Raw genomic sequence first — 12,216 nt, forward strand, 5'->3', positions numbered from 1 at the left:
CTATAAGCATGTGCCACCATGCCTGGCTAATTTTTACTGATAGAGATGGGGGTCTCATTATTTTGCCCAGGCTGGTCTCAAACTCTTGGCCTCAAGCCATCCTCCCACCTCTGCCTCCCAAAGCATTGGAATTACATGCATTAGCCTATGAGGCTGGCTGATATATCTTTTAAGTCGCCTTTTATCCATAGTTTCCTCTTTTTTTTTTTTTTTGCTTTTTGTCATTTAATTTTTCAGAGAAACTGGATTATTTGTCACGTGGAATTTTTGGCATTCTGGGTTTAGCTGATTGCATACTGTGGTGTCATTTGATATGTTTGATCATCTTCCGTGTACACTGGTAATTTCTCAAGGCTTACTCAGTATTTGAGTCAGTTTGACAGTTCTTTGTTCTTCCTGTTGTGTCATGTCAGGAGGTCTGTAATGTCTCACTGGCCTCTGTTTCACTGATATTAAGATCAGGGAGCATTTACTTTCAGATTTCCCTGAAGACTGTGTTTCCCAAAAAAAAAAGGAAAAAAAAAAAATCAATCAGTGTATTGAGGTGTTGTCTGTCTGATCCATTTGTTTAATGCTCCCCATTAGCTTAGCAGCCATCACTGATCATTTGCCAAGTTCCTTAATTCATCAGGGATGGCACAATGATAGTCTAACATTCCCTCTTCATTTGAGGGCTGGACATTTTCCGTGAAGAAATTTTTTCATCAACTCTTTAGTTACCCTGAGGTACTGTTTGTACAGAAAAGGCAGGAAAAACACTTGATTCTTTCCTTCATTTACTAGTTTTTCAGAGTAATAAATTTGTTCTCTCTTATCATCCAAAGGTGAACAGTGAGGTTTTTGTTTAGTTTAGTTTAGTATCATTAGGAATTCTTAGATTTTAACTTATTTGATACCTTTGAATACATTGCTTTTTTTGTTGTTTTTACTAGAGATGGGGCCTTGCTGTGTTGCCCAGGCTGGAGTGCAGTGACTATTCACGGGCAGGATCCCACTACTAATCAGCCCTGGAGTTTTGACCTGCTCCGTTTCCAATCTGGGCTGGTTCAGCCCTCCTTAGACAACCCGGTGGTCCCCTACTCCCAGGAGGTCCCCATACTGATTCTGACCTTAGTGCAGACACCCAACTAGCATAGCACACTACAACCCAGAACTCCTGGGCTCAAGCAATCCTCCTGCCTCAGCCTTCCGAGTAGCTGGAACTACAGGTGCATACCACCATGCCTGGCATATTAAGGTTTTAAAAAATTTATTTATTTTAAAGCTCAGATTGCCCCAACTTTGGCCAGTGGAAGTCTGGTAACTCCAGTGGTCTTTAATGATTTCCTTGCTATCTAGGATCATGCTGGCCTCTAGGATCATGATGCCCTTGACTTGAAATCATCTATTTTTTTTTTAGGAGCTCTGTTTCTTTTAGTGGAAATAATGTTTAGAAACCACAGTTTTGATGCTAGAGATACCATTTGCCTAATGGATTGGTTGCTGTTTCTAGGCCTTCTCAGTGGACAATTAGAAAATATGTTTTGTTTTGTTTTGTTTTGTTAGAGAATAGGCATTATGAATTGAGATTTATATTCCTAATCTGGATATTGAATTACTGGATTTCTGTTTAACTTCTTGGATTTTGCTGTGTTTTCATCTGGAAATCTTGATTCTTAACAGCATTAACATAGTTAATTAATTGTTGTATCGTTTTAAGATAGCAATAACCATATGATTACTGAAAACGTGTTTAAGATTTCCTTGCCCATTTTACCCTTAGAATGTTTAGCACATTATTTTCTGGAGCGTTCAGCTACCAATTTGATACACCGGCTTATTTGCATTGTTTTGCTTTTGATTTTTAGTTACTGCTTTTTAAATTTTAGTTTAATTCTGTTTTGTAGATGTGTAAAGCATTTACATAGTTTCAGAGTTAAATCTGCAAAAGTTCATCCCCGCCAACTCATGTATAGTGGTATTGCTCATTCTTGTTTACAACTTGAGAGTATTCTATTAGATATTTCCTTCAGGATATATCTATCATAGTTTATTTAATCAGCCAGTCTCTTGTTGATAGACATTTGGGTTGTTTCCAGTATTTTGCTGTTATAAGTAGGCAGCTATTTTTTTTTTGACATCTTCTAATTTGTTAACCCTTTAACCTTGCCCCAGTAGACAAACAGTATCCTCCCAATTGACTCTAGTAACTACATAAAGTATACAGGATGTTCACAGATATAGTCTTGACCTTAGTTCATTGGCAGGCCCTTATTTTGAGCTCTGTTTGTGTATGTAGCACATAGCCCCTAACAGTGGGGATTAGAGAGACATATAAGAAGTGTGGGCCAGGCACAGCAGCTCATGCTTGTAATCTCAGCACTTTGGGAGGCCGAAGCGGGAGGATTACTTGAGCGCAGGAGGTCAAAACAGCCTGGGCAACATTGTGAGACTGTGTCTCTACGAAAAATAAGAAAAAAAAATTAACCAGCCATGGTGGTGTGCACCTGTGATATCAGCTACTTAGGAGGATGAGGTGGGATGATCACTTGAGCCCAGGAGGTCAAGGGTGCAGTGAGCCGAGATTGCTTGCACCACTACATTCCAGCCTGGGCAACAGAGCGAGACACTATCTCAAACAAACAACAAAAAAAGAAGCATCATAGAGTATACTGGCTATTTTGAATGTTTAAGGAAGTTTAATAAAAATAGAGCTCTTGGGAAATAATTTTTAGTAAGACTTGAGATGAGTCTTAATAGTTGAATTAACATTTAGGTTATTCTTTTCTGTGTCATCATTTGCTTCAACCTGTTCAGGTAGGGAAGCATTTTAATCTTGGCTGCTTTAAATCCCTGTATAAGAAGGATTACCTCTATGATTAGGAGGTCGTTTATTAGCTCCTGCTATACTCTAGCTTATGAAGTCACATGATGTTTAGTCAGATAGCTTCCCTTAGGCAAGGCCCGGAAACCCACTTGGAAGGCCAGTCTGTAGTGCAAGAGGCAGCCTGGTGCAATGGATGGAGCCTAGCAGTGTAAGGGACTGCTGTGTTGTATTTAATGCCCTGAGGTCTCCATCATGAGATTTTAGGCCCAGCCTCAAGACTTTTCTACTTGCCCTTGCCTTTGGCTTTAGCACTGGTCTTCATTGTTATTGAGACATTTGTCTTTTGTGACTCTTATTCTGGGACAAGCCCTTATTCATCTTCTCATTTCTTGCTCAGTTTCAGGCAGTACATCCAGCAACCCAGCAACCAGCAATTGCTCAGTTCCCTGTGGTGTCCCAAGGAGGCTCTCAACAGCAGCTAATACAGAATTTCTACCAGCAGCAGCAGCAACAGCAGCAACAGCAACAGCTGGCCACAGCCCTGCATCAACAACAGCTGATGACTCAGCAGGCTGCCTTGCAGCAAAAGCCCACTGTGGCAGCAGGACAGCAGCCCCAGCCACCGCCAGCTGCAGCCCCACAGCCAGCCCCTGCCCAGGAGCCAGCGGTAAGAATCAACCAGAGCTCAGAGCACAAAAGCCGCGGAGTGTGCAGTGAGAGTTAGGGAAAGGGTGGGAAAGATGGCAGCAGCGGATGACGGGTCAGGATGCTTTCCCACCTGGGTGGTTCAAATATTTGATCTGTCCTTGATATATCCAAGAATAGTATGAGATGTTCTGTAGAAGATAGAGGTTTTTAAAAAGATCATTCTAGGCTACTGATGAAGAACCTTCGTAATTTTTATCTCTCTGAAACTAGGCTAGCAGGAGGATCTGTTCGTCATCTCTCTCATTGTCACTTTGAACAGTCAAGGACCTAGGCAGGATTAAAGCTAATCCCTTTCTCTTCTTCAAGGGGCAGTTTGATCCATTGTGCCCTTTCCAGGCCCTGAGTCCTCCATGTTGTGTTTATTCTTTGTCTTGGATGACATTAGTAATCACATTATTTAAGTTTACCTTGCAGCTCCCGTCAAGGGCCTGCTTACCTGGGACCATTCACCCTGGTGTAATCACCCTGGGTACCAGAGCATCTGAGTATCCAGTCATTTGAGCCATCCTGTCAATTTAGAAATTGGGCATGTCCACTTTTAGATATTGGCTGAGTATGGCATCAGAACCCCTCGTCTAATTGTCCTCTACAGTTTCAGCACACACAGGCACATCATGCTTTGGCCTTTAATAAGTGGATTTTTTTTTCTGTAGTCCTATTTTTCTGAGTGATAGTGATAGAAAAATTTGTGGTGTTAGAAAAAGACATTTTGCATACGCAGCTGATAGAGTGTCACAGCTACCCTGTTACTCCCAGGGAAGTCCAACCACTAGACAAACAAAGGAAAAGTAAGAAACCATCTTTCTGAGGATTGATTTGTAATAGAGTTTTGTCTCCCATCTTAAACCAGAAAACCTGCATCCCTTCGAAAGGAAGCAGTGCCGTAGATTGTCTTCTTTAAGTCTCGGCTAAGTGTGTGTTTAGTGTCTTTACACCTTTGTTTCTAAAACAACTCAGACTTCCTGCAGGCGTGGAATAGACAGTGAGTCTCTGTATTTTCAACAAGAGGTGAAGTTCCTCTTGTTCATGGAAAATGAGTTTTTAAAAAAATTAGTGCATGATGTAGCTAGAAGGGACCTTAATTATCCAGTTCAGTCTCCTCATTTTATGGAATTGGAAACTGAGGCATAGACTAGAAAGTGATTGCCCAAGACATACAGACTGATGGTTGTGGGGCTGGGGCAATAATCAAAGAATCCTGATCTGTGTTTAAGTTTAATTATAACAGATGCTCATCCAGGGTGATAAAATGATCAACTGCTACTGACTACACTTCTTATGAGGTTCCCCTGTGCTTTTCCTAGACAAAAGTGTCCACTTTCTTGGGAATGAATTATGAACCTTCTCCATGTTCTCTGGATGAACAAATACTTTGAGCACTTTGCTCTGGGATAGTTGGTTTTAGGGACAGAGAAGAAACATGCTTTGGCCAGGAGCCGTAGAGCTTCTCAGCTTTGACCCATCCCTGTCTCCGCTGAGTCTTGGCAGGGCTATTCTAGAGAAGCAAGTGAGTGAAGGTAAAGCGTACCCTGTAGCCATTTTAAAGCAATAAGTAGCAAAGGGAAAATGGCCATATGCCCCAGATGTTTATTGCAGTCTTATTAATAATAGCCCAAAGAATGGAAGCAGCCTAAATTGCTGAGGAACCCAACTATGCAGCCATTAAAAAACATGGTTATAAAGTCTGTACAACAGTATGAAAAGAAATGCTCATGAGGTAATGTTAAAGGAATTGTGAAATTATGGAAAAACCATATACTTGAAAAGAGACTTAAAGTATAAGGTACCAAAAAGACAAGAATTGTATCTAGTTGTATTAGAGTGATGGAATAGAAGTCTCTTTTCTGTATTCTTACATTTCTTGATGTGATTATACTCCTTTTATAATTACATATTTTATTTTTTTAAAAATCTTCAGCAAGATAAACATCTGAGTCTTTGTATTCCGTCTCCTATGGTCTCTCTCTCCCTTCTCCCACTTTCCGATCCTGTCTGGATAGGATGGCATCATGGTGCAGAAAAGAGTCCTGAGCCATCATCAGGAGACATGGGTTTTGCTTCCGGTTAACACTGTGACCTTGAATGAGCTCTTGTCCTCAGTACAGGAGTTGAAATCAGCGTTTTCTAAGGTCCCATTAAACTCTCACATTCTTTAATTCTAAGTGGAAGTAAAACTGTCTGCCAGGGTTGCTGAGAGGTATAGCTGAACAGGTACAAACCACTTAGTGTCTGTAGATTGCTGTTATAGGGCAAGATGTCCTGAAGGAGGCATCTGATCTTCAGTGTGCTGCATTTTGGAGAACAGAAGAGAAAAATGTTCTCCAAGTGTAAGAAAACCACCCAACCCCTTTCCTTTATGCCATCAACCTAGAGACAAAACAACTTCGGATGTAAAATGCCCCGGGGATTTCACCATCCCTTCCCTCCAGTCCTTCATCTCGGAATAGAGTTGTCACTGGACTCTTCAAAATAAAAGGACCCAACAGTTTAGTATTCTTTTCAGATTAATGAATGTCTCATGAAATAAGCCAATTCAGTATGTCCTCAAAGCCCTCTGACACCTATGTGTGGTAGTATTCAGCCAGCTGTTACAGGCACAACTCACTCTGGACCCCCAGAGGAAGCTGTGGAGCTGGAGCTGTGGTTGTCTTCACAGAGCACTTGGCCTCTCCTGCAGCAGGGCAGCTTTGTTACCCTTCTAACCTCTGACTGATATTAGAACCTTATATTGTAACATTCAGCCTGTTGGTAAAGTGGATGGAATACTGACACGTGTACATAGTCTGCCTTAAATAAATTTTCCAAGTCCTGAGTACAAGATGAGGGCAGTCAATATCCCAAGCTAGAAGCATCCTGACCCGGGTATCTAGATAGTCTAGTTTCCTTAAACTCTCTCAGGGCCTGCCTTTATAGACACTGATACTGCAGGTGAACTGAGTTGCAGCTTGGAGCAGCAACTCTAATCTGAGAGGAGGGACTGGAGGGAAGGGATGGTGAAATCCCTGGGGCATTTTATATCCGAAGTTATTTTATCTCTAGGTTGTTAGAGTAAAAGAAAGGGGTTGGGTGGCTTTCTTAACATTTTTTGTTCATTTTCCTTAATATAGGTGACTAATGCTTAAGGACCATTCATGTGGTCACAAGGATGTCTCACCTGTATGTTGTTCTGTGGTGGCAGTTTGGCCTGTTTTGAAAATGGCCCATATCACAAGAGTCCTTGTATTATTAGCTCAGTCATCATCAGCACCTTTTTTTTTTCTTTCTTCTTATTATATTCTCTGCCAGTTCTTCAATATTATGTCCAAATTGAAGATTGAAACAAGTTAATCCCACTAAACTAATGCTATATATTTTCTTAGGAGTTGTCACAGAAATAGGATCTTATATACCCATCCCATCAATGAAATAAAGAGCCTTAACAACAAAACAAAAAGGGGAATGCTTATGCATTCTTGATGGGAATATAAGTTAGTTCACCCATTGTGGAAAGCAAAGCAGTGTGGCGATTCTTCACAGAGCTAAAAACAGAACTACTGTTCAACCCAGCAATCCCATTACTGGGTGTATACTCAAAGGAATATAAATTGTTCTGCCCTAAAGACACATGCATGTGTATGTTCATTGCAGCACTGTTCACGATAGCAAAGACATGGGATCAACCTAAATGCCCATCAATGGGAGATTGGATAAAGAAAATGTGGTACATATACGCCATGGAATACTACGCAGCCATAAAAAGAAGGAGGATGGAGGCTTTGCAAGAACATGGTTGGAGCTGGAGGCCATTATCCTTAGCAAACTATTGGAGGAATAGAAAACCAAATAGCACATGTTCTCACTTACAAATGGGAGCTATATAATGAGAACTCACGGATGCAAAGCGGGAAACAACAGACGCTGGGGCCTCCTTGAAGGTGAAGGGTGGGAGGAGGGAGAGGATCCAAAAAAATGACTCTTGTGTACTAGGGCTTAGTACCTTGGTGACAAAATAATCTGTACAACAAACCCCCGTGACACGAGTTTACCTGTTTACCTGTATAACAAACCTGCGCATGTACCCCGAACCTAAAATAAAAGTTTAAAACAAACAAGCAGTAACATTTATGAATCACGGTAGAATTCTCTCTGATTCACTCCCAACCTGTGGTCTCGCTATGGCAGAGAGCGAAGGATCTCTTAGCAGAAATCATTCAGCTTAAATGTGTTTTGCTGGAGATATGTCTTCATTGGCCTCTACCTGTAGTGATAGATCTATTGCCTGCCCTTTGGAAGCATTCTGAATGAGTTTGTATGTGACTCCAGAAATAGAACGTGGTCCTTTATGGTAAATTCTAGATGTTTACACCTGAAATAGCTTTTGCATTCTTATACTTTGGGCTGAATATGGTTAACTTATGGTTACCCTGTATATTATTGCTGATGAAGATTGAAATTTATGTGTATCAGACAAATACCATGTTGTTATCAGTCTCAAAGTTGCAGCACAGATTGTCAAAGCCTGGGTTTTTCTTTCTGGGCGTTATTGATAAAATTAGCCATTGGAGTCTCATGTTAGCGCTTATGTGGCATTTTTTGTTGTTATGCTTATCTGTTTGTTTTTCCTTTAATTTTTTTTTTTTTAAATTTAATGAAACATTTTCCATCTCTCTTCCTAGCAGATTCAAGCTCCAGTAAGACAGCAGCCAAAGGTTCAGACAACCCCACCTCCTGCCGTCCAGGGGCAGAAAGTTGGATCTCTCACTCCACCCTCATCCCCCAAAACCCAACGTGCTGGGCACAGGCGTATTCTCAGTGATGTAACCCACAGTGCTGTCTTTGGGGTCCCTGCCAGCAAATCAACCCAGCTGCTCCAGGCAGCTGCAGCTGAGGCCAGTCTCAATAAGTCCAAGTATGTGGTGCTTCCTCTTTGTTGTTCTTACCTCTGTGAGCGAGGTCTGTCTGCGGCTGCTAGTGTGTGATTCTTTGCGTAAGTGTGTAGATGTGTGTAATGCAAATACAGTGGTGTGTACTTGTGTGTGTTTGTTTAATTATTTTTCTGGTTTGTTTATTTTTCTGGCTTCTTGCATGTACATACATACATCTTGCATGTACTTGTGTTTAATGAGCAACTGTGAATTTGTCTTTAGTGCATGGGCCACACTAATCTTAAGAAATCTTTTCCTGCTTGGCCCACTGTTCTCATTCTCTCACCTGTTCCATGCTCTGCAGTGTGTTTTCTGAACTCTCGATCTGACCGAGTCTCTCCATGCTGAAAATCTTTCATTGGCTCCTCATTACCTGTCGGATGATAGCTGAGCACCCTGCTTCACACAGAGGGCCTGTTGTGTTTCACAGGCAGACTTGCCACTCTTCACCTTCCCGAGCCCTTTGTTCCTCCTATGCCCTCTCCTGGGACTGCCGCGCTCCTCCTTGCCCCCCTAGGGAATGTTCATTTATTCATCAAGATCCATGTCAGAGGTTGACTTCTCCTTGACCCTTCCTCTGATATGATGTATAATTGCTATCTGAACCTTTTTTTGAATTTGTATGACATTGTATTGTCATTCATTATTTGTATGTCTGATTGAACTGGTTTGTGAGTTCTCCAAGACAACAGCCATGTCTTAGTCAACCTTTGGAAACCCAGTGACTGGTTCTGTGCCTGACGAGTAGATTTTGATGAGTGTTGAGTAAATGCAATTTCAGACCCTTAACTGTCTTGGAACCATGCACTCTAAAGTTAACATCTTTCAATGAAGTTAAGAGAGACTTTATAAGAAAATTATATAATGATACTTAGATGCACAAAGTAGTGTTAACTGTGTTTATTTCTTTTTAATTGTGATGGTGGCCCTTAACTCTATGCATGCTGGATCCTGAGAGATGAGAGGCAGCCTAACTAGACCTCTTTCCTGCCCCTCTAGGGATCAGTTATTATAGATGTTATGCTGGTCACCACAAGGTACACAAGTCTAAGAACAGGTTGCTTTTAGATCCTGAACTGAAACAACTTGCAGATAAGACTAAAAAGCTAAGCAAGAGATTGAGGAAGTAGTGGGAGGTAGTGAGTCATGAAGGAAAGGAGACATTCATTTCATAAAGTGGAATGGGTATCTGTGGAAATTGTTCAGGTGCTGTGGAAAGCCCTTTTAGGAAAACACTGTGAGCCGGGCACAGTGGCTCACGCCTGTAATCCTAGCACTTTGGGAGTCCAAGGTGGGTGGATCACCTGAGATCAGGAGTTCAAGACCAGCCTGGCCAACATGGTGAAACCTTGTCTCTACTCTAAAAATACAAAAATTAGCCAGGCGTGGTGACATACACCTGTATCCCAGCTACTCAGGAGGCTGAGGCAGGAGGATCGCTTGAACCAGGGAGACAGAGGTTTCAGTGAGTCGGTATCACACCATTGTATTCCAGCCTGGGTGAAAGAGCAAAACTCTGCCTTAAAAAAAAAAAAAAAAAAAAAAAAAAACTGTGGTGGAAAATGAAGGTTTGACCTGGAAAATGAAGGTTTGACCCAGAAAAGAATTTGATCCTGAAACAAAGAGAAAATAAGTTGACCCTTTTTGTTTTGTTCAACTTTTATATCTTTTTGTTTCGTGGGGGTGGGAACCTACCTAGGTCTGCAACCACCACTCCATCAGGCTCTCCTCGGACCTCTCAACAAAACGTTTATAATCCTTCAGAAGGTTCTACGTGGAATCCCTTCGATGACGATAATTTCTCCAAACTCACAGCTGAAGAACTACTAAACAAGGACTTTGCCAAGCTGGGGGAAGGTGAGTAAGCTGTGTCTTTTTTTGTGCTTCTTGATTGTAAGAAATAACCAGGAATGAGAAAGAATCGTAACTCTAGAAGGGTATGCATGTGAAAACGTAGGCTTGGGCCTTTCCATAAGGCTTGATTTCAGAGTATGCATACAAATTGGTTTTTATTTTCACCATGGCCCTGAAGTCCTCATCTTCAGGAAATCCTGATCTGTTGTGGCTGGCAGCAAGGAGAGAGTGATGCTTAGGGAAGAAACTTGTAGGAAAGGTTTGTGACATAGTCCAGGATAACAGCATCAGGCATGGTCCCTCCTTGGAGGAGTGTGATGGTTCCCTTATCCTAGGTTGGTTTATTGTCCCAGAAAGTTGGCACCGCTTGTCCATGAATGTGCCTTCACATGGACACTGAATCTTTCTTTCACTATGATCAGAGTTCTGTATTACTGTATTACACAGAAAGATGATTAAATAAATAGAAGATATACTTCTGCTGAAGAGCAGTCTACTTTGGAAGGCAGGACACACACACACATACACACACAGAGGCACATGCACACACTTTGGAACAAATTCTAATATGCATAATTCTAATAATTCTAATAATGTTAGCGAGTACTGTAATAAAAAGAGTACTCTCAATGTAGATAAGTGCACAGGGTAAAGGAGTGATGAGAACCAATTGAGTGGTGTGAGCTATTGGCCAAACATTTTGGCTTTAACTATCATTTAATAGAAATCTTTTAAAACTCCAAGGCCAGTTGTGGTGACTTGCGCCTGTAACCCAGTGCTTTGGGAGGCTGAGGCAAGAGAATCACTTGAGCCCAGGAGTTCAAGATCAGCCTGGGAAACATGCCAAGATCCCATCTCTACAAAAAATTTAAAAAATTAGCTGGGCATCCTGGCACACATCTGTAGTCCCAGCTACTTGGAAGGCTGAGGTGAAAGGATCACTTGAGCCCAAGAGGTCGAGGCTGCAGTGGGCTATGAATTTACCCCTGCACTCTAGCCTGGGTGACAGAGTGAGACCCTGTCTGTTAAAAAAAATTCCTGTTACTTTCTTGCTTTTTTAAACAGAAGACAGGGCATAGTACTTAACTTTCTTTGGCAACTTTGTTTCATTGTTATGTATACCAGTTGTTATTCTGGACTGTAAATAGAAATACCTCCATAGACTATTGAAAATTGTAGTATTTTTGCACCCAAATAACTAGCCCCTGAGTTTTAATAATTTCCTCTCCCTTTTCTTTACTGTTCAGCTGTCAGCTTTCACATTAAGCTACTGTTGTTATGCTTATCCCTCATAACATCTCATTATTGCCATCTCCACCACTCCCTCTTCTCATTTACTCTCCTAAACTGCTTCCAACGTGGAAAGCAGATCATCAAACTCATTAGAGCTATATAAAGTGAATAGATTACAAGTGAGGGCGGGAGGCATTAAATGTACAGTTCCGTAGTGTTAAGTACATTCACACTGTTGTGCAACCAACCAATCTCCAGAACCCTTTTCATCTTGCAAAACTGATGATATGTTCTCTTTTGATTCTTAACAATCTCCTTTTTTTTCTCAGCTGTTCTCTCAGTGATTGCAATGACTAGACAAGGACCTTTGAATGTGTCGCCATAATGCAGTAAAAGTAGTCAAGTCCAGAAGTCAGTTCAGAGAATGCCCCTCACCTCTGCGGTGTGTGTGCCTCACAAGATTCTGCTAGAATGAACTGAGTGGTGTTTTGTCTCCCCAGGCAAACATCCCGAGAAGCTTGGAGGCTCAGCTGAGAGTTTGATCCCAGGCTTTCAATCAACCCAAGGTGATGCTTTTGCTACGACCTCATTTTCTGCTGGAACTGGTTAGTATGGCAAACAGCTGGAACATGAGGTTCACTGTTGTTACCTTCACACTGTTTTTCACTCCACAGATAACTCTAGCATGCCAGTGAAACCCAAATCCTGGCA

At 41.5% G+C, this 12,216-nt stretch overlaps 1 protein-coding gene across 1 annotated transcript in view; it reads left to right on the forward strand.

Moving 5' to 3' along the window:
* Nucleotides 1–12,216, forward strand: part of AAK1 (AP2 associated kinase 1) — a 168,748-nt gene that overhangs the window by 124,823 nt on the left and 31,709 nt on the right. Inside the window, exons 13-16 of the mRNA XM_011945255.1 lie at nucleotides 3,204–3,473; nucleotides 8,170–8,402; nucleotides 10,118–10,275; nucleotides 12,006–12,110. Of these exons, the coding sequence (XP_011800645.1) occupies nucleotides 3,204–3,473; nucleotides 8,170–8,402; nucleotides 10,118–10,275; nucleotides 12,006–12,110 (766 nt within the window). The remainder of the gene's footprint in view (nucleotides 1–3,203; nucleotides 3,474–8,169; nucleotides 8,403–10,117; nucleotides 10,276–12,005; nucleotides 12,111–12,216) is intronic.

Source organism: Colobus angolensis, unplaced genomic scaffold, assembly GCF_000951035.1.
Source record: "Colobus angolensis palliatus isolate OR3802 unplaced genomic scaffold, Cang.pa_1.0 Scaffold24, whole genome shotgun sequence".
In the NCBI taxonomy this organism is placed as follows: Eukaryota; Metazoa; Chordata; class Mammalia; order Primates; family Cercopithecidae; genus Colobus; species Colobus angolensis.